This window comes from Pelobates fuscus, chromosome 12, assembly GCF_036172605.1.
Source record: "Pelobates fuscus isolate aPelFus1 chromosome 12, aPelFus1.pri, whole genome shotgun sequence".
Lineage (NCBI taxonomy): Eukaryota > Metazoa > Chordata > Amphibia > Anura > Pelobatidae > Pelobates > Pelobates fuscus.
The window spans coordinates 39,051,734-39,074,451 of NC_086328.1; the positions used below are offsets into that span (position 1 = coordinate 39,051,734).

Genomic DNA, 22,718 nt, shown 5'->3' on the forward strand with positions numbered 1-22,718 from the left:
TAAAAGTAGGGGAGATGGCTACACCATATACCATGAAGCAACAGTCCAGTTTGGTCTTTTATTTTAGTTTTTTTTATTTATTGACACTCCTAAATAAATTGTGCTGCAGAAGTTAGGAAATCCTACAGGAAAAAAACAAAACTATAAAAAAAAAGGGGGGGGGGGCGGGGCGGAGGGTGGCGAGGGATGAGGGCATTATGAGATACAATAGGTATGCCAACATGGTAGTTTTATAGTTCTATATATAGATTTTGTCCCTGTGCTGTATTTTGGTACCTTGAGCACACCTATCTAAATCAATGCCTGGGTGTAGGATTCAGCCTCTTCAATCAGAAATAATTATCCTGCTGGACAAGAGCTTTCCCCACACTTATACGATGATACTGAAGTCTCTTGTAAAAATGCTTACATGACCAGCAGCTTATGTATTTGACTGCGCTAGTATAAAAACTATAATGCATGCGCCAAAAATATGGAAGTATAAAGCAAGACTTGCTCTGGGAGAGTTAAGGGGAACTCCAATATCCCAATTTTTTTTTTTTGCTTATCTCAATATTTTATTTATATTTGACAGGGAGGTGTGGAATTCTACAATACATTTTTCACACCTTACATGAGATTTAAACAGATCCACGGAATTCTCGGACATGGCATTTACATTGATTTAAAATCGTAAACAGGCTTATAGACATTGACTTAATGTAATGTAAGAGCCTGTTTGACCGGCAGCAGAAACTCGGTGTGCTCACTCGTTACATCTGGTTAGTGTACCCGTGCTGCGCTCAAGAGACGGGGTTGTGAGTTAGCAGAGCCTGGCTGACAGGAAGGCAGCTGGGAACCCAGAATGATATATAGGGGTAAAGTGTACCCTAACAATCATGCAGTAGCAAACTATGGTTCACATTATATCTAGGCATAGAAAGTAGTGGTTTTGGAGGCTGCAGAATGGACCAGGTGGTGTCTGTTGTGGCCAAGGCGGGTTCTGAGCGGTATCCGCCGTGTCTTCCCGGCATGTGAGTTCCCCTTCAGCCTATACCCAGCATAGGGAAGGGTGTTAGTGAGGCATGTAAATCCCGCTGGGGCAAACCAGAGTCCAGCTGCGTGGGTCCCGGCTTCGGGTCTGCCGACCTAGTGCTGTGGAGATCTGCATATATGTTGCAAGTAGATGGTGCCCCTGTCAGAGACCCCCTGGATCTTCGTGGCTTTGTCAGGATCCAGTGTTGTGAGGGAGGTCTGCCTCTCGGCGGTTTCACCGTGGGTCTCGGCTTAATGCAGAATCTAGGGAGAACCTGTAGGATCTTTCTGGTTGGTCCCGCTGCTTGATTCAATTGTGCTGGTTTGCAGATAGGCGGGAGAGGTCTCTGTCTTTGGCGCCATCTTCGGCTTCCCTTCGGACGGGGACCAGCGTGGTCGTAGCAGGGACGTGCGGGACGTTCTTCGGGTGAGTATACAGATGTTTTAGCCTGTCACTCTCTGCTAGCCAATTTCTCCCAGAAGGCATTGCCAGGGTGTTATACTCTTCTTTGCTGCTGTTGTGAGCGCACGTGGTGTCCGCCATTGCGCAAGCCTTTGTAGCTAGAGGCTGCTGGTTTGGCTCTGCTGTTTGTGTCCGTTGTGTCCAGGCTGCTTTGAGGGGTTGGACCGGGATCACCCCCACCGGTCCTGAGGAGGGAGCGGGCAGTCAGTGGCTCTGTACCCCCGGCGCATGGGCGAGGAGAGCGGGCGTCTCCCCCCAGCTCCATCCGCTGCAGGCTGCAGCGTGCCACCTCGGGTTCACAATGGCAGGAAACTCTAGTGTTTGGTATCAGGCGATTCACCAAGGTGCCCTTAACTTGGGTAGCGCACCCCGGCATTGTTTTGGGCTTTAAGTCCATGAGTATTTCCCTATAATCAGCATGAGTAGTGGGAGCCCCTCCACCATGTGACTGTTCAGCTTGCAGGTTAGGCCCCGCCCCTTCAATGTTTTATTTAATGGTGTAAATTTGAGAAAAGAGAGAGTACCCTACTAATGTGACGGTTAAATGTGCTGCTTCGAGCATACCATGAGTCTGTTCAAGGAAAATATAAAAATGTTCTTTATCTTTTTAAAACTTAATTTCTCAGTCTAGTCTGTGACGAGTAGTCTTGATCATTCTTGTGTTTATTAAATGTGTAAGTAAATCACACTGAAAACCCCATACGCGTTAAAATTGGAACAAATCAAGGGCACCTAAGAACCGTGTAGATCACGGTGGGTGCCCAAAAGGTAGATCACCAGTTATAGAACTACAACTCCCATGATGCTTTGCATGCCTTTTAGAATGACAAGCATCATGGAAGCTGTAGTTTTAAAACATCTGGGGATCGACCTTTTGTAGATGGTTTTATATTGATAGTAAATGGATATATGGAACTCAACACTACTGCATACCAATATGTTGGAACTTGGTATTAAATCTTGAATCGAATTCTAAATTTCGATTTTCTTCATTCTTTGTTAGAGCTTGGTTTATTTATGGTTTATTTTACTACTGTTTTGCAGGGCTGTGCCTGATATGTGCTATGCAACTACAGTCAATAGAGCGAAGGAAGAAGTAAGTGATGAGGGGAGAACCTATTACTGCATAACATTATTGGCTGTCTGTGTTTAAATTGATCCTATATCATATGTGCTTTGTATACATTAGATGTACAAGTATACCCTTCCTAGATATCTACATAACAGAGGTCCAAAATAAGTGATGGTAGTTAATTATTGACCATTTTATCTGCAAAATATTTGCAAAACATGTGCCATACAACATCCTGTGCCTATTTATTAATTCATTCTTGAGAATGCTGCACAGATATTTATTAACCTGTCCAGACCTGCTCATTCTACGGAGTTGCTAGGACACATAAACTGTTATTCGATACCTGGTATCACTTAAAGGAACACTCCAAGCACCATTATGACTACAGCTCACGGATGCCACTGCTCCCCCCCCCCCCTCCCAATCTCCCCTCCCCTAAGTTGTCCGTTTCAGAATGGTTTTACATTTTACCTGTGTTTTGCCAGGTGCTCCTTCCTACTTCAACTACATCTGATAGTCAGAAGCTCTTTTGCAGGGCTTAGCTCACTAAAAGTAGTGGAGGTGGGGAGCGGACCACAGATAAGAAGTCAAACCAGGTTTGCCATTAGAAATTTTGGGGCCCTTGACACAGCGCAAGGTCTGGGTCCCCAGAGCCCAACCCCAGAGTTCGCCTACACAGATGCAGTGTGTGTAATGGATGCCGTGTGTATAGTGAATGCAGATTGTGCATTTGTGTAATGCATGTAGTGTATTTTAGATGCAGAGTGTGGGTTTGTGAAGAGTTTGTATGTATTAGATCCAGTGGGTATAGTGTATGCAGAGTGTATGTTTGTGTAGTGGATTCTGTTTTTTGCGTGTATTAGATGCAGTGTCTATAATGTAGAGTGAGTAGTGTGTGTAGTAAATGCAGGGTGTGTTTGCGTAGGCATGTACTGTGTATGGATACTGCAGAGTGTGTGTTTGTGTAGTGAATGTATAGTTAATGCAGTGTGTGTATGTTTAGTGGATGTAGTGAATGTATAGTGAATGTAGTGTTTATGCAGTGGATGTAGTGTGTGTGTGTATATATATATATATATATATATATATATATATATATGTATATATATATATATATATATATATATATATTCCAATGTTATAATAAGGTGCACTCACAGGACTTTTTTTCAATAACTTACTTTTATTCTGAGAAGTGAATTACATGTGAAGAAAATATCGTAAATCGACGTTTCGACCCCTATAGGGCCTTTTTCAAGATCTTGAAAAAGGCCCTATAGGGGTCGAAACGTCGATTTACGATATTTTCTTCACATGTAATTCACTTCTCAGAATAAAAGTAAGTTATTGAAAAAAAGTCCTGTGAGTGCACCTTATTATAACATTGGAATATTTATACCTACGCTGAGGTCTGCACCCAGGCAAGAATATTGGAATTTTTTTTGAAAAGGGTGAGTGCCAAGTTTATCTCTTTATATATATATATATATATATATATATATATATATATATATATATATTATATATATAGTGATTTCAGTGTTTGTGTAGTTGATATAGTGTGTATAGTGAATGAAGTGTTTGTGTAGTGGATGTAGTGTATAGTGAATGCAATGTGTGTGTTTGTGTAGTGGATGTGATGTTTCTATTAAATGCAGTGTCTGTGCAGTGGAGGTAGTGTGTATAGCAAAAGCAGTGTGTGTTTGTGCAGTTGAGGTAGTGTGTGTATATTGACTGCACCATATGTGTTTGTGTAGGGATATAGTGTGTATATAAAGAATGCGTAGTATGTTTAGTAAATGCATTGTGTGTTTGTGCAGTGGAGGTAGTGTGTGTGCGTGTGTGTGTGTAGAGTGACTGCACAGTGTGTTTGTGTGTAGTGTGTATAGTGAATGAAATGAGTGTTTGTGTAGTGGAGGTGATGTATAGTGAATGCAGTGGGTGTGTTTGTGTTTGGATTCACTATACACAGTAGCTCCACTGCACAAACACTGCATTCACTGCATTGTGTGTAGTGTGTATAGTGAATGCAATGAGTGTCTGTGTAGTGGAGGTGATGTATAGTGAATGCAGTGGGTGTGTTTGTGTTTGGATTCACTATACACAGTACCTCCACTGCACAAACACTGCATTCACTATACATCACCTCCACTCCACAAACAAACGCTCTACATCCACTACACAAACACACACACTGCATTCATTGTACACACCCTACCTCCACTGCACAGTGTGTGTTTGTGTAGGGATGTAGTGTATGTAAAATAGGGACTGCAATTGGTGGGGAAGGAGGGAAGTGATAATTTATTTTTTGTGACTTTTTTTGAACAAATTATTATTTTATTTCCCCTTTCACTGCTTCTTACCTGTAGCCATGGAATGCGGAGATTGCATTCCCTGGTGATCAGGTGGTATGGTGTTTGGAGTCAGGTGCTGTTCACTGCAGAGGGGACCCAGTACACTCGGTCTTCACATCCCAGCAGCTCCCCTGTTTCTAACTCTTGCGAGACGAACCTGCGTGCCGCGTAGAGCAGTGCCATGTTAACCCAGAGCGTTGCCATGGGTACGCAGAGCTTGCGAGCTTTAAAGACAGCAGAGCTGCTGGGAAGTGAAGTCCGAGTGTGCTGGGTAACCCTCTGCAGTGAACAGGGAGATGGAGGCCCGAAGGTACACACACACATGAAAAGTGCTATATATGTGTACATAGGGAATTTGGGGCCCGGAACTCCCAGAGCAGCCCGGGCCCCCGAGGACCACGGGCCCATGACAACCGTACATGTACAAATGTCATCATAGAAACTAGGTTGAGACTGCCATCTTCCATAAGTTATGTATTGCAGTACACACTCCATCTTAGGATACTCTAAGTACCAAAACATCTTTAGCTTAATGATTTAGCTTTTGTGTATAGATAATGCTCCTGCAGTCTCAATGCTCAATTGTGTAATTTGGAGTTGAATCACTTTTGTTTATGCAGCCCTCTGCTGGGTGTGCCTCACACAGCCTCCCTACACAAAAGAGAGCTTTTTGTGTCCCTTTTTGCACAATGTGTTTAATTTAGAATTCCCTGTCAATTCACAGTCTCATGTTGTTTATATTGCCTGCTAGAGCATACGGCACTCTCGTATGTGATTAGAAGTTCTTATCTCATGCTCAGTTATTTGAACTTTAAAAATAAACACACTATGCCATAAAAGAGGGAAAAAATCCCCATGGAGGCTGTGTGAGTGCCATCCAGGGGAGACGTGGCTTGGACTGCACAATCAAAGTGATTTAACTCCTAAATGGCAGATATTGGAAAAAATGTAAGACTGCAGGAATATGATCTATACACAAACACTGCTTAATAGAGCTAAACATGCTTGGAATATCCATTTAAAGGGACACTGCTTACTATGCCTAGTGGGGTAACAGCCACACCTTGCTGACTAGGTCCACTGAAGCGATCACCTGGTGTTGCTGTATCTTTTGGTAAAAGGGAACTCACCAGCATTTCGGAGCTGGACTGCCCTTTTCGGTGGGATCAAACTCATATGCAAATTGTATAGGTCCTCTCTGTAATGGCACAATTGAGAAAAAACATTTTTGAGATCTTGGCAGTGATTAACAGAAGGGCAAGCTATGGAGGTTTAAACTTTTGCCCGGTTCTCAGTGATCTCATATTTAGTTTTTTGTTAATTTTAAAGGGACAGTGCAAACACTTAAAGCCCTTTTGCTGAGATCACCTACTTTGCAAAGACTTTTCATTGAGCTGCAATGGGAAGTCGGTGACTGGATTGTGACCGAAAGTCTACTCTGAGGGCACACATGCATAATGTAATGAATGCATTTCATAAATCGTTTCATTAATAATTTTTATTTGGTCAGTGGAGTGTCTGCTAAAGCTGATGCCATGGTGGGATATATCCATAAGGAAAATGTACACAATACGGGTTTTTAATCATGCTTCCAGCCAATACCATAAAGTTAACACTGCAGCTCTGTGTATATAAAGCCTTTCAGTCTGTGCTGGAGGATTGACCATTCAGAGGCTGCTCATTGGGGCTTTTTTATTGGGGGGGAAAAATATATATTTACAGACACACAAAGGTTTTCAGCAAGCTGAAGTGCGCTATGTGTTTAGAATTCTCATTTAACCCCTGAAGCACTTCCATTTGCTGAAGTGTTCCTATAAGTATATATTTTGACTCCCAAGGGAGCCAAATAAGGCTTTTTCCTCCTTTTCCAATCTAACGTGGAAAAAAACCTGCACTGTCCGTCAGTCCTTACTACGTAGATCTCACGAGATACATTAAACTACTAGTTCAAGTTATAGATTCAAAAAGAGTGAAACTGTATTCAATCTTGCCTTTTTCAGATACTGTCTGGTTGCCTGGGGCATTGTTTCAGTACTCTGCGGGGCCTTCATCTTTGGTCAAAGCACAACAACTGCAGTCATGGAATTACTTAAGTTATAAGATGTGGTGAATTTGGTGAAGTGATGCACGGACTTGCCCATGTTTTTTATTTTTAAGTGTTTTTAATTTTTTTTTTTTTTTTTTTTTAATTCTTTATTTTTGCTGTGCAGAGAAAATAACATGAGCGTGCTAATAATGCCACAACAGCATAATCAGACAGTTTGAGCACACAGATTTGTTAACATTCAAGCAGCATTTAGAGGAAATGCACAAATTTTTTTATAGTAATAAAACATGCTAGGTACAAGCTGGCTAAGTACGTTTGTCATTATTAGTTCCTTATCGCTATGTAACAGTAGCTTAGGGTTAAGAGTTATAGTGAATGTCATCGCTTTAGTAGTTAAACCGTGGTTTGATTAGCTAGGTGATAAACTAAATATATCAACGAACAAAATAGGCAGTAGAGGCGTATTAAACATAGTATTCGGTAACATGCAAGCATGGGAGACATATTAGATACAGATTTGTAATGCACCTAACAGTATAAGTCTACAAAAAATTCCCACATTAACATGGTGTAAGAGTTCAGTGAGTGCAGGAGGTGTTGCTGCTAAAATATAATGGTCAGCATAGCGTGGTAGGTAGTCAGTGATGGTCAAAAGGGTCACAGCCTAATGCTATTGGAGACCAGACCTGTAATGTTAGTCCTTTATCAGCCGATGCCGGCGCTTGGAGGCTCGTGGTAGCTGTTGTGAAGCGGTGTACAGATGATCTGGTAGCGTGTCTCAGGTGGGCTGCATCTTCGCTCTGGGCCCAGTATCCGGCTGAGTTGCGCTTCTTCCAAAGTGTCCCACAGTCGGGATTTGGCTCCACCGTTAGGCCTTGGGGTGTACCTCCATGTCATGCCGTTGTTTGTCGCTGAGGCTGTAGGGTGTGGAGGTGCGCCATGCTGGATGAGCTGGGTCTTGCTGCGCTCGAGGTATGGCTTTAGGTGAGGTGGGGTGCTTGTGTGGTCTGCTCGGTGGGCTTTTCCACTTATGAGAATCTGGGAGTGGGAGCATCTAGATACCTTTTCCCGCCGTGGGGATCGCAAGTATCTGCGTCGCCTGATGGCTGCTCTGGGAGCTTGAGGCAGGTATCTGTAGCAGCGGCGTCTCGTTGCGGGTCGGACCCATGAAGCCACAGTTTTCACCGCCCGTTGGAGAGCCATTCCGCGGCTGTGTAGTAAGGCCCAAAAGCCTGTGCAGATCTGGTCTAAATCCCCCAGGAGGTATGTGGGTGGCTGGACGCGGGTACTCTGCTCGTTAGGCCGGCTCTGGGCGGCCATTTTGGATATGTCTTTTTGGATATGGATATGGCAGTTTAATGCCCTCGCTTGTTGTGTGGTCAGTTCAGCTGCCCTCTGTGCCAGGTAGATTGTCCAGTGTGGACCGGGATGTCCCCCACCGGTCCGAGGGGGGGGGGTTGGGAGGTGTAAGGTCTCACAAGGGTTCCGGTGTCGGGGAGAGCGGCCGCCTCTCCCCGGCCCTAATCCCAGTAGGCCGCACTTGAATTTCCGCTCCCGTAGTTCCGACAGGCTCCGGGGTGGACTCGATCGGGTCCGTGGGACACCCCCGACGTGGGTGGTGCACCCCCGGTGGTTTTCTGGCAGAGTTGCCGTCGCTATTTCCCGGTTTTCGGCCCGCCAGGCAGGAGCTCGTGCTTTGCGTGTCTGCACGGCTTGGTGGTCAGGCTCCGCCCCTTTAATTTTTTTTAATTTATTTTTTTTATTTTTATTTAAAAGGACTTGTTAACATTTTAACAGTAATAGATTGTACTGCTATATTCCAGACCTGTCTGAATTAGATTCTTCCAAAATACAGGCTGCCAACATATGTTACATAGGTATTTCTCTTTTCCTGTTCTAATCCATAACTCTAGGCAGTCTGATACACCGAGGAACTCATTCTAACCCATAGATTTCCTGGTCAATCTTCAGACAGACAGACTGGGTGGGATGCCTTCTCTGATCATATGTACATGAGACGTATAATGTACTTTGTTCTAGAAGATCTCATTCCTGCTATGTACAGTGTGCTTATTGTAACTTTGTCAATCTTTTTGTATCCTGTTTCTCACCCTCAGTCTATGCCCTGAGTGTATTAAAATAAGAAACCTCTGGGGTGTAGAAACAGTTTTGGCCAGCACTGCCTTATATTGGACAATTGTTAAATATCTTGGTCATTTCTACCCTATAATGGTTTTTATTACCAAGAAATATAGCCGGTGAAAGTGTATTAATTGGCTTGCAATAGAAACTCCTACCCCCACTGATGCACCTGGGCCAGGCATTTAATTGAAGTCCACTATTGTAACAGCCAACTTAACATTTAATTAAACTGCTAATGAGCTGCAAAAGAAAAAATGGCAATTATTCCTGAAGCCAGCATGAACGTGACAATGAAATATGCTCAGTCCGTGTTTTAAGTGACAGTGTCATCTATCTCCCTAGGAATTGTCATGTTTTCTCTTCATCCACTTCATCTATGCACACCTATACAAATTGGATTGGCCTCCATTTTTTTGTGTGTAAATATAAAGCAAGCCTGTTTTTAAAATAAACATGGGAACAAGTGCATTATGCTACCTAAATTGCATTGTTTTTTTGTTGTTGTTTTGTTTTTGTCGTCCTGTTAGCAACTGCACATTTTGTATCAATCTTACGGTTTTAATTTGTTGCATAAATTGTAGAAAATTTAAATTTTAGACTGACAATTTTGTTTTTTATTTAATCGAAACAAAACTATGACATTTCGCTTGTGTATTTTCTTTTTGGCAAATACCGATCTAAGAACATCTTCAGCTCTTAAATTGCTTTGTAATGTTCAGTCCTTTTAATTGCTTATTTATAAATGCAAAAACATAACAATCATTAAAATATGAATTTTAATATTCTAACTGTAACATGCAGTCGACCACTGTATTTGCCAGAATGAGTGACAGAGTGTTTTCTTAATTTTATAAATTATATCTGTTGGTTATAAGCAAGTTCCAATTATTTGGTAATCCATTAAGTGCTTAATTATGATAGGGAGAGGGGACCGTGCTGCTGCCATCCCTGGTGGTCCAGTGGAGAGTGAACTCTAGCCTGCGGGGCTAGAGTTCACTCTTGCGAGATCTGAGCGTTGCCGTGGCAATGCTCAGCTCTCGCGAGAGGAACCTTGCGGAGCTGCTGGCTAGAGCTCCCCGGGTCCTATCCTGCCTCCTTCCCCACCTGTGGGCCGATAAGGGAGATCCATGATCTCCCCACCGGCCCACAGAGGGAGGCCCACAGTGCGGGCCGCGGGGATTAGGGAGTGCCCAGGCACACACCTATGCTAGTGTTTGTTTTTGCTATTTTTTTTTTTAATTATACTTTTTTTAAGCTTGGGTATTCAATGTGTAATTGTAGGTAATGATATAGAAAGCCAAACTGGATTAATTAGATTTTTTTTCAATGCAAGTGTACCTCCAACAAATACAATACATACTGAGACTGCTGAGTACATACAAACATACACACACACACAAGACAGACAGACTGCTAAGTACACACACTCTGCTAAGTACACACACACACACACACAAGACAGACAGACTGCTGAATAAACAAAGACTGTTGAATACATACACAGACAGACAGCTGAATACACACAGACAGACAGCTGAATACACACAGACAGACAGCTGAATACACACAGACAGACAGCTGAATACACACAGACAGACAGCTGAATACACACAGACAGACAGCTGAATACACACAGACAGACAGCTGAATACACACAGACAGGCTGCTGAATACACACACAGAGGCAGACTGCAGTGTGGGGGGGAAGGGGTGTGAGAGTGTTGGAGGGTGCAGTGTGGGGGATGAGTGATTTTGTGGAAAGTGCAGTGTGTGGGGGGTGTAGTGTGTGTGTAGGGGTTCAGTGTCTGGAGGGGGCATAGTGTAAGTAGAGGCTCAGTGTGTGTGTGTGGGGGGAATAATGGAGCAAATTTATATATTTAAAAAAAAAAAAAAAAACTAAATTTGTAATTTTAACTAATTTGAATCCCAGGTGGTCCAGTGGTGGCACAAGCAGTTCAGCCTGCAGCCCCTCTCTCCTCCTGCTAGTACAGTTCAGTCTCAGAGCGTTGCCATGGTAACTTGCAGCAACGCTCCGACCCGCCTACTCGTGGGAGGAGCGTGTGTCTCCCAGGCTCATCTCCATATCTCCCTCTGCAGCTGAAAAACTGCCTTGGGGCCGGTAAGGGAGATGTTTGATCTCCAAAATGGCCCAGGAAGGCAGATAGCAGAGCCTGCTCTGCATGAGGCTGGCAGGAGAGATGAAAGGATCTCCCCTGTCAGCCTTGGCACATGGGGAAAGGAGCCGGCTGTGCAAAACTGGGACATTCATGCGGGACAAATGGGTGCAAACCAGGAAGATTGCGGGATAACTGGGACGTCTGGTCACCCTGTGAATGGTTTAAGATAAATCTACCCTAAACCATCTTTGTATGTAGTGGTCATTCACTAAACCAAAATTGTGGAGAATGGACATATTTTTAAGCCAGGGTACCAATACTTAAGTTTGCGAATTTTTCCAATTCAGATATTTTGGCTTAAAATGTCCAGTTTAGTAAATAAACCATTCTCATAACTTTTCATAAATGTGTCACATTTAAGCCAAAACAACTGAATTGGAAGCGTTTTCAAAGTAATCTATACTTAAAATTTGCAATTAATTTAGTATTTTTGAAAATTCAGTGTATGTATGATGTACATAGTTTGCAGGGAAAGTACTTTGCCCCGATTTTGGCGAGAAAGTCCTAATTTTCAGATTCTGTTGCAACTTTGTTCTTTGGTGTCCCGTCTTGGGATACCAGAGAACGGTCTCAAAAATGCGTAGTGTCCCTAAAATACACTGAATTATCAATAGACACACCTGGTGATATGCTAAGGGCACTAGTACCCTACAGCGAGCATTTACACCAAGCTGACCTGCCAGTAATTAGTCCGGACCTGCCCTCTTTAAATTCCTCCCACCAGTGTCCCACTTGGGACATCAATGTTTGGGTGTATGCAGTTAACAGCTTTTTGTAAGAGAAAGGGTGTCCATAATTAATAGAGTTTGTGTAAAACAGGAAGTCCTGTTTCATCCGTCCTTTGTGACATCAGCACTCAAGTAGGTCTGAATAGCATAAAAAACTGAAGAAATTACCTGCACACTATCACAAATCCATATGCACATTTAAAGAACTGGAGTTTTCCATAGTTCTCCTTCTCTGGAAAAATTGTATGTGATGGACAGGGTAAGGCAGTAATGACTGGGGGTATGCCTTGCAGATTTATTGCTTAAAGAAAAACACTCTAATGTTGGGAATACAAACATGTACTCCTAATGTTAGAGTGGTCTTAGGGCTATTTAGATTTGTGTGCCCCAGCAGTAGTGTTGATGGCAGGGGGGAAAACCCTGCAGGATTGATGTTCAGCGTCTCCATGCAAAGATTGCAGGACTCACTCAGATAGCCACTAGAGGTTGTGTTAAGAATTAATATAAACACGGCCTTTTCTTATAAAAGGCAGTGTTTACACTGTAGGAATAGCCTCTTTTCCCCAGAAACTCAAGCTGTAGTGCTTCTGGTGCTTAGTGTTCCTTTAAAAGAATTGATAGTGACACAAACCACACAGTAAAAAATACAGTAAACCTTATATGAGTTTTATTAGGTATATTATCTGCTGTACATATCCTATAATAAATCGTTACTTTAAAATAGCATTTCCTAGCATCCTGCATTGCAGTAAAACCCATACGAATAGTAATTTGTTTACATATAGAGTTATAGAATAGGAAACATTACATTGAAAAAATTTAACATTCCATTAAGCGTCTGCATATCTCAGTCCTACTGATTAAAAAACAAAACAAAAACGTGTTACCGGATAACACGGGAGCAGATACTGAGGCTCCCCTGAGCACTGAACGTCTAATCTAAACCATGCACCGTTAGGAGATAAAACAAAACAAAAAACAGCGGGGTTCCGTCTACTGCCAGAAGGTAAAACGGTGACCTGAGGAATAAAGGAACAGGACAAATCTAGGACCATTTAACTTGACCTGGGTAGCTAAGACTTTTTAGGCAGTAGGAACTAGACATTACAATTTACATTTCATTGAATCCAAAAGCAGAGAAGGTGATGTTTATATGTTGTAGACCATGAGCACGTTTCTTCTCTAAAACTGGTGGTGGGAGGAAATTATTGTAGAATAGTGTACCATCCGCTCCTATCTTAAACAGGTGTTAGTCTGCAGTCTACCCTCAATCAAAGTTTACAAAACTAAGTTTTTTTTTGTTTGTGTTTTTTTAGTATTTTTTATTTGTTTGCCTCTAATGAGGAACCATTCAAACATAGATCTTTTGAGGCAATTGTTTGGGGGTTAAAGAGGAAAGGTTACAGGAGTTTCCCTTTTACAAGCAAATACATTCCCCACTAAGTGGATTTAAAAGACAGCACTTAGTACAAAGTAGTTGGATGCATCTCGTCCAGAAAATTACGAGGGCTTCAAGTCGAATGGAGAGACAAGGCTCAGTGGGTAACTGATGCTACAGCCGACTTCGGGGCTGCCTTTCCAAAGAGCGATGTCAATCTCTGCTTAAGGTACACCAGGCAGCTGAAAGAGAACCAGATGTTTGCAAAATGTGAGTATCTTCAGTAAATATTCTTCTTAATTTGCAACATCTCGACTTCTAGATAATTATTAATACTTCATGCTAGGGTTGAGTTGCTGAATTGTAGTGAATGTGGCTAAAATGGGCAAGCAATGATAACAGCAAACGGTGCCGGACTGGCCTAGTGGGATGCTGGGAGATTTCCTGGTGGGCTGCCTCAGCTGGAGCCGGTCTGACTGTTAGGGTTTGTCTCAGTGCCATTAGAGCCCCCTGTGCTTACTCATTCAGTAAATAGGTTTGACTGGGGGCAGAAGGTGGAGACCGAAGCTTGTTTGCTCAGGTGCTTATCCTCCTGTCTCTTGGCTGCCATTTACTTGCCTAAGTTTCCTGCCTGTAGATTCCCTGTTTAGTCGTGTATGCAGAGCCCTGCCTTTCTTCATTTCAGCTGCTGCTGTCTGAGGGCCCTGCTGAAGGTCTGGATAAGGGCTAAGGATTTAGCTGTTGCATGTCAGTGTATTATGTCCCCAGTCCTGTCAGAACTGCCAGGCTCCATTCGGCATTAACACAATTGGCTGATACTAAGCAAGGCACCGTCAGACGTGGCTCAATGAAGTGAGCTTCAGGAAAAGTGCTGGTGTGGAGTGGCACCCAGCAGAACCTTGGTAAAAAGTCTAACTGTTACTAAACTGCTTGATTAGTTAAATAGCAGTAGAGGGTGGAGGCTATAAGGGCACTCTCAGCATCATAACCACAACAGCTGATTTGAGTGATTATGATGCATGGAGAATTTCCTTAGTCACGATATCCCTCTGTTAAAGATGCTCACACATGAAATCAGGCCTTACCTGGCACGCACACACTAGAAACTGCTTCAGGCTGCGTTAGAGCATCGACCTTGACATGTTGGAACGCTTTACATGGTCCACTTTGTAAGTGCCTGAGAAAAAAAGAGGAATTTATTTTAACTGATAGACAATTTGTAAACAATATTAAACTCTAATGGGTTACCTTTGGTACTTTAACAGTTGATCAAGATTACCTGTAGTTTTAGCCATACGAAATGGAATGGAAAATGTTTGATATCTCTCAGCCTTACATGTTTTTTGCAATCATTGCCTTAAAAGGATTCCATAGTGCCAGGAAAACAAAACTGGTTTCCTGGCACTATAGAATCTTTCAGTGCCCCCCTCCCTTGCGCCCCCCCCTCTTTTCCCCAAGGTGCTGAAGGGGTTAAAACCACTTCAGTTACTTACCTAAAGCCAGCGTCGGTGTTTCTCTGTGCTGGCTCAGGCTCCGCCCACGCTCCTTCCCCGCCGAAGTCAGGCAATGGCTGCGCTCACATTAGGATTTCCCCATAGGATTCTGGTGATGCTGGAAGTCCTCATGCATAGTGTGTGGACATCCAGCATCATTTAGACGACCAAAAGTCGTCTAAGCACCCGGAAGTCCCTTCAGTGGCTTCCTGGTAGACAGCCACTAGAGGAGGAGTTAACCCTGCAAGGTAATTATTGCAGTTTCTCAGAAACTGCAATAATTACCACTGTAGGGTTAAGGGACATTTCAATGAGCTAAATTGGTCTGGGTGCCTACAGTGTCCCTTTAACCAAAATCCTGGACCTCTGTTAAAGTGATATTATATTTCAAGAAATCAAACCATGCTAGTTATTGGGTGCAGACATTTTCAGTTGATATGGACACAAGCAATACATACCAAGCAAAGGTTTCAGAGACGTTCTCAAGCTTTCTTTATACCCTTTATCATATCACTTAGAATATTGTCAATTTAGACCAAGTGGTTATAATGCCAAGAGATACCCTGGCACCTTCCCAGGATAAGGAGTCAAACATTTTGCCAATTGTTTTTTGTTTGCTTCACAATTTTCCTGTGGTCCAGAGTGCCCATCACAGCCTCCAGGAGAGCTGGAAGTTTAATCATGGAGCACCTGTTAGTTCCCTGAGCCAAGCCTTTTAATGTAGGGTCAACCCAAGTGCCTAGTGCTCGGCTAGATCAGTGCAGAAACTTTCTGGCTTTTCTGGAGGAGTTGACTGGCACCTCAGGTAAGTTATTAAATTGTTAAACGGTTTGGCTACTTACCCTGGAAGAGTGCAAAGGCACATCTGGCACCATAACCACTACAGCGCACTAAGCTAAATTTGTTTCGGTGCTTACAGCATCCCTTTAACGTTCAAAGGCAAATTACAAATGGCCGACCAATTGCACTCCTGAGACTGAAACCTCACATGGAATCTCGTACATAAAGTGTTAGTATATTTCGTGAAGAATTGGCGATTTCCATGGAAATACACGGCAGAAGTAAATAAAAAATAAACCAACCCTCTATATAGAAGGTTGAGATTCCATGTGATGTAGAAGCCACAGCCTGAACACAGCCATCAAATACAAATTGTGTTTTGTGAAGAAAATGATGCCTTTCACATTTCAAACTCTACTACAGAGTCTTTTCAAGTCCTTATTTTTTTATTTATTTTTTAACACGGACAATTTTTTTAAAATACATTTTTGGTCCCATAATGTTTTGTATGCTTAACCCAAACATACCCCACTCACCTCTTCCATTCCTCCTCTGTGTCCCAAAACTCGTACACAATGAACGTAACGGCATCTGGTAGTCGTACTGCAGTTACACTACAAGAAACAATAGACAGTATCTTATGAATACTTGTGAAAACCAACCAATCATAGGCTTAGACAATTTGTTTCGCAACTTAACAGTAGTTTCAAAGTGTGAGAATTTCTAACAATATATTTGTGTAGTGATGGCTAAACTTGTGCAATGCAAATGTTTGACAGGGCATTCTGGAAAATGAAGATCACATTCTCAGGACCCTTACTGTGCTGGCTGGTCATGGATAATGTGGTTTAACCATTGGTGACTTAGGATTTGGTCCAACAGACCTCACTGGGACCTTAAATATCTTCAAGGTGTAAATTTGTATGTATGATTTGGGTTCATTTGTGCAAGGTGTAAAACTGTAAGTATGATTTGGGTTAATTCAAATCTCCGAAAATTAATTAAAAATGAAACAGTGGGAGCGGTTATCCCCCCATAATAATCGGGAAGGTACCTTCACACCAGAGTTCTCCATTTTTATTCGTTGAGTTATTAAGTGGCCAGTCTACTAATGCAATATTTCACGATCAGTGTGTCTTTTTCTTTCAGACACAGAGCTGTAACCCCTTTGTTGTATGTTTTAGATTCTGATTGGTAATTGCCATTATGCCCCTCCATGTTTTATTTATTTAATTATTTCACATTTGTATTTAATCAGCAGCTATCCGTGAGTGTTTGAAAATTCTGGTGCAATTACAAGGTAATCACCTCCACACAAAAAGAATTTCAGATCTTCAAGTGGCAATTACTATATTGAATAGATAATCAATCTGTTGGGAATATGTTAAGTGTATTCACGCAAAGAAAAAGGTAGTGAAATGTTAATAACAGCTGCATTAAGTTTGAGAAATAAGTGATTACCATGTTTATCACCCTCCTTACTTTAGCTCTAGAGCACTTGCCTCTAAATTCCACCTTTGTATAAATTTTTATTAACCCATTGTACAGCGCTACGGAATCTGATGGCACTATATAAATAATAATATTTGCACCAGTGTGTGTATCTGTCATAGTGATGGTTTGTAATGCAGCCCAGTGTCCAAAACAAGTACCACCCACTTGGGATTTTAAGACCCGTGTCATGCTTCGCAGTGGTTCCCAAATCAGTCCTCAAGGAACCCCTACCAGTCCAGGATTTAGGGAATACTCTGTTGTGTCCAAGGTGTTTTTTTTCTTTTTTTCTAAAAACACCTTAGGTACAACTGGGTAATCCCTAAATCCCAGACTGGTAGGGGTTCCATGAGGACTGGGTTGGGAACCACTGTGCTAAAGGCTAAATGGCATGATAATTTAAAGAGCAAGTGTGGGTTATCGATGCGTGTAGACTTTTGTAGTCTAGGCATCATGAGCACATAAGCTGGCATACTTGGCCAATGAATGACTTTAAAATATCATGCAATTAATATTGCTAATGCATACCTCAAGTGTCCCCGTTTACAAGGGACAGTCCTTGTGCTCTTTCCTAATGTCACTCGTTTCTAGTAGCTCCATATTGTTGGTGTGTCTGATTTGTAAATACATTTTTGAAGTATAAAGACGCCTAATTTGAGTATTCTTTCAGAGGATCTCTGCTATACACTCAGTCTGTGCAAGCAAGATACATTTGTTATTCTAAATTACATTTTAGTTACATAAATTGTCACCTAGGCAGTTATTCCACCCCTCATTTTGTACTGTAGTGCCCAGGGACTTTGCCATTTATGGATCGCTACAAGCACCATAACCACTACACCCATCAGTTGTTATAGTACTAGGAGTGCCCTGGCACCCTTTTGTCAAGTTGCTCTCTCCCACTATGCACATACAATGCTTGGATGGAATGGTATACATTCCATAAGACATATAGATGAAATAATATTTTGATACAGGCTATATATAACTGTTTAAAAATAGCTGCACATACAAATCACTCCTACCCCTTCCCACTTACACACAATGGGCACGAGACCATTCCTCAGAGCGGTCCATCATTCGACAGGACAGGTGCAAACTCATGGTTCTGTGCTGCCACTCTGTTCATCATTAGCTTTGTCCATGCTGTGCATAACGCTCAGAGTGCTCTGTGGATAGTCTGCCTTGATTGGAGCTGACCAGAATGACTGTCACTCAGCTTGGCATGAATGTGTCATTAATTTTCATTTCTCTACACTGTGCATAGGTTAAACACTGAGGTTTGTTTGACTGTTTTTTTGTTGTTGCTCCAAAGCAGAATCAATACAGGTTCTGAATAACAGCACTCCTTACTCGTATACGAACATATACAAGTTATTGGTTAGATAATCTAACGTACATCACCAAGCAGAATGTATTTGTGCACAACCACTCTTGAATGTAAAAATTATTTTTAAATGCACACGTAACTTAAATCTGATATCACACTCTGGGGCGATATGCTACAACAACTTTTAAAGGACCACTATAGGCACCCAGACCACTTCAGCTTAATGGAGTGGTCTGGGTGCCAGGTCCCTCTAGGATTAACCCTTTCTGCTGTAAACATAGCAGTTTCAGAGAAACTGCTATGTTTACCTATGGGTTAATCCAGCCTCTAGTGGCTGTCTCATTGACAGCGGCTAGAGGCGCTTCTCACTGTGATTTTCGGGGGAAAGGAGGCAGAGAGTCTCCACCGCCGAGGGAGAAAAGGTAAGATTTAACCCTTTCCTCCCCCTAGAGCCCGGCGGGAGGGGGACCTAGAGACCCTATAGTGCCAGGAAAACTAATATGTTTTCCTGGCACTATAGTGGTAACCCCTTAAGGACCAAACTTCTGGAATAAAAGGGAATCATGACATGTCACACTTAAGGGGTTAAGTTTTTAACCCTTTTACCCCTGATAAAGTCCTCCTCCCAATCCAAAATCAGACTGACACACACCTTTTCCAAGCAGGCTCTCTTACTCACTGCCCCTTCTTTTGCAAACCTATCCCCACCCCAGATCCCATACCAAGAAACTAGAATCAAATTTAGATACAATCACTAGACCGTTTAATTCCAGCTCCTGATTCATTAACTACTATAACAAATATTTAACCTACTGCAAAAAATGATAAAGTAGGTTCTCGACATCTCTCACCACGTGAACTGTTGGGAATTCAAAGTGAATTCTAGACAATTCAACTGTTGGTGAGTAACCTGTAAGAGGGGCCAAGTGCTGATGGGAAAAAGTTAAAGGAAAACTGTTAAGATATTGCAGCAGTAAGAGCGTCATAACGTACATTTCAAATTCTTAGTTAATACAACAGTAGAATCTTTCGTACTCACTGAAAGCATTCTCCCTGGCTAGACACATTCTTTAGGTACTGCTTCAGGGAACTGCAAAACTCTCCCACGGACTTCTGGGAAACTTTCATTTCCTGCCGCACCAAGAAAAGATACTGAATAAAAAATAAAAATAAAAAATAGATCAGTATATATCAAAATAGTAAATAGGACACCAAACACGAGTATGTTCAAGTGGTAAGACGTTTGCTGGAACCGCCTGTTTTCACCAGCCTCGCACTATAAAGAATGCACACTCGGCGGTTAAAGGGACACTATAGTCACCAAAACAACTCCAGCTTAACAAAGCAGTTTTGATGTATAGATCATACTTCTAAAGTTTCACTGCTCAATTATCTGCCATTTAGGAGTTAAATCACTTTTGCTTCTGTTTATGCAGCCCTAGCCACACCTCCCCTGGCTGTGATTGACACATTCTGCATGAAAACAAAATGGTTTCATGCTCAATTATATGTAACTCTCTTTAAAAGTTATCTCCTGCTCTGTTAATTGAACTTTAATCACATACAGCTATTAGCAGGAGTTAAGAAATTCTAAATTAAACAGGATCTGCAAAAAAGGAAGTGCAAACATTAGATTACTTTTTACAGGAAGTGTTAAGGAAGGCTCTGTTTATGGTGTCTTAGGCATACTTATCTGCATGTGACTTACAAAGTGATTTAACTCCTAAACGACAGAGAATTGAGCAGTAAGACTGCAGGGACATGACATATACAGCAAAACTGCTCCATTAAGCTAAATTTGTTTTGGTGACTATAGTGTCCCTTTAATTTTCAAGTGAAAAACAGACTTGACATTTTTTGCCACAATTTTCCTGGACAGCTATAAATATCACATACTAGCTGGTTGTATGTAAAGAATATTTTCTGGCATGGAATGGAAAATTCACACTCTGGCACAGGGAATAGAATAATTCATCACAGCAGTTTCTAGGGGACCATAGCGGTGATTCATTGTTTTACAATTGCAGCATTTATTATACAACCAGGTGGTACTTTACTAGAACATAAATTTAGCTGGTTTAGACTAAAGTGAAATTCACTCTCCACAGCAGACGTTCTTTACTTTGCAATATTAACACCATTTGATTTTTAAATCAACTCTTTTGGAAAGTAAAGTCCATCTCAGTGTATGTGCATGTGTGCTGTGGTCATGTTCTGTACTAGTGTCGTCCACATGCCCACATCTTCATAAATGTAGGCTATTAATAAAACCGTTAATAATATGGTGTATGCCTAGGCACACCCTAATGCGGGACCAAACCGCACCTTCTGCCCCCTGTCTAGGTCTGTCTTGGCATTTTTGGGTGAGTTTGAGTTAGCTTATTATGTTTTTGAAGAAAATCTCTGTATACTCCTAGTTATCATTAGAGCAAAAAGAATGTATCTTTTGCTACATTTTCAATTTTATACGGAAATTACAGTGCCAGAAAACCAATGTTGTTACTCTGGCACTATAATTCATTATAGTGCTCCCTCGCTCATTCTCCCTCTCCACCCCCTCCCTTTCTGTCACTATCTGGTTAATGCTCCACCTCCGCTCCTCGCCCACTGACATCAGACGTCAGCAGTTTATCAAGAATTGTGAGCATTACCATTGCAGTGTTAAGGGACCCGGGACAGCGCACCCAGACCAGACCACTTCAATGAACTGTGTGCCTGTAGTGTCCCTTTAAGCAAAGTTTAGATTTAGATTCAAATTTTAGATAATCTTCTCTGGGTGCACGCCCTAATGTAATGTGCTCTGCATGCGTGTGGAGGAAACACTGCACGTTACAACACAGCTATGCTAATGGGCTACAAAGTGACTCTGTATAGAAAGCAGCACTGGCTGTGGGTGGGCACATATATAGCACAGTGCTATAAAAGCATCCCAATATACCGTATAATGCACTGACAGAATAAATCTAGTGTCACTTATTACAAAACAAATAGAAGCCGAGAATCCAAGGTCTTTAGTTGTTATTGCAACAAAGTGGGAATTATGTAAAGTTGAACATCAATTTATTTAGTATTATATTGCGGTTGCTAGGGAAGATATTCCATAAAGCACAGCAGGTATATGGTGTTTTAGAGGCACTACAGGAGTGGAGTGGGCATGGCAGACATTACCCTTGTCCGTGACATATCGGTCTGTAAACAGATCAACCTCATGGCTGAACCTTCCTAGACAGTTATATAATTTTGGTTAATAATATATTCTAGTATATAAAATTCTTGTAGTGAACCATCAATATGGCTATATTTCACTTCATCACAACTGTTAAAGTTGACGGTAAACATATCAACCTCCGGGCCGAACTAGCAAATGTTATTTAAAAAATTTTTTTAAATTCATTTGAGTTGATGTAAAAGTTGAACGCAGCCCAAAGGTGACAATTTTTTTTTTTATATTAAGGCAAACTGGGTTTAACCCCTTAAGGACCAAACTTCTGGAATAAAAGGGAATCATGACATGTCACACATGTCATGTGTCCTTAAGGGGTTAAAAAACAAAAAACACAAAAAACGCACACTGCAAAATGATCTATAGAGCATGATAGAAGTTGTGTATCATTTGCAAACAGGATGTCAGCTGTGACATATCAATATTAATTTAGATGCCATGTCACCTGATGATTCTCAGTTTGTAAACTACTAATTAACTTATAAAGATCAGCATCGAATTCTTACAAGGCATGTTCTTCAAATTGGTTATTTCATGTCAGGAGCACCATGTGTCCAGTGCTGAGGATTTGTACATTGAAAAAGTTTATTGGGAGATTTTCCCTGAGTCAGGAGTTTGATTCAGAGTTGATCACTTTTGCCTGATGATACGGTGGCAAATTAACAACTTCAGTGAAGAGGGGTTGTCTGGCAAGCTTTAGAGATCAGACAGAGCAGACCTGAAGCTCTTTCAAACAAAAGGTTTTAGGGACATCCAGCTAATTATGAAGCCGAATTCTAAATCCAATCTTATTTTACATGCCTAACTTGTTATAGCTGAATGCAAATAGGTTATGGAGGAAAAAGAAAATAGCATCCAAAAATTAAATCGGTAGATGCCATGTAGTGCTCCTGTGCACAAGTCTAGTCACCAGCTTTGTGTTTTAATATCTAATCAATATTCGATAACGGTGACAGATATTGTATCAGCAGGTTTCCTGCAAAATACCCTTCTCCTGTTGGTGGTACTGGTGTATACGTA

The 22,718-nt window shown here is 41.7% G+C and overlaps 3 protein-coding genes across 3 annotated transcripts in view; 1 reads left to right on the forward strand and 2 right to left on the reverse strand.

Annotated features, from left to right (window-relative positions):
- The window catches only part of SLC38A8 (solute carrier family 38 member 8), a 30,861-nt gene extending 23,832 nt beyond the window's left edge, over window positions 1-7,029 (forward strand). Inside the window, exons 9-10 of the mRNA XM_063437816.1 lie at window positions 2,522-2,573; window positions 6,910-7,029. Of these exons, the coding sequence (XP_063293886.1) occupies window positions 2,522-2,573; window positions 6,910-7,009 (152 nt within the window). The 3' untranslated portion in view covers window positions 7,010-7,029. The remainder of the gene's footprint in view (window positions 1-2,521; window positions 2,574-6,909) is intronic.
- Window positions 1-22,718, reverse strand: part of LOC134578629 (inactive hydroxysteroid dehydrogenase-like protein 1) — a 1,053,979-nt gene that overhangs the window by 163,936 nt on the left and 867,325 nt on the right. The gene's annotated exons all lie outside the window — the stretch shown is intronic.
- Window positions 12,654-22,718, reverse strand: part of NECAB2 (N-terminal EF-hand calcium binding protein 2) — a 114,729-nt gene continuing 104,664 nt past the window's right edge. The window contains exons 10-13 of the mRNA XM_063437622.1: window positions 19,515-19,627; window positions 16,191-16,268; window positions 14,467-14,558; window positions 12,654-13,623 (exon numbers count right to left, since the gene is read on the reverse strand). Of these exons, the coding sequence (XP_063293692.1) occupies window positions 13,595-13,623; window positions 14,467-14,558; window positions 16,191-16,268; window positions 19,515-19,627 (312 nt within the window). The 3' untranslated portion in view covers window positions 12,654-13,594. The remainder of the gene's footprint in view (window positions 13,624-14,466; window positions 14,559-16,190; window positions 16,269-19,514; window positions 19,628-22,718) is intronic.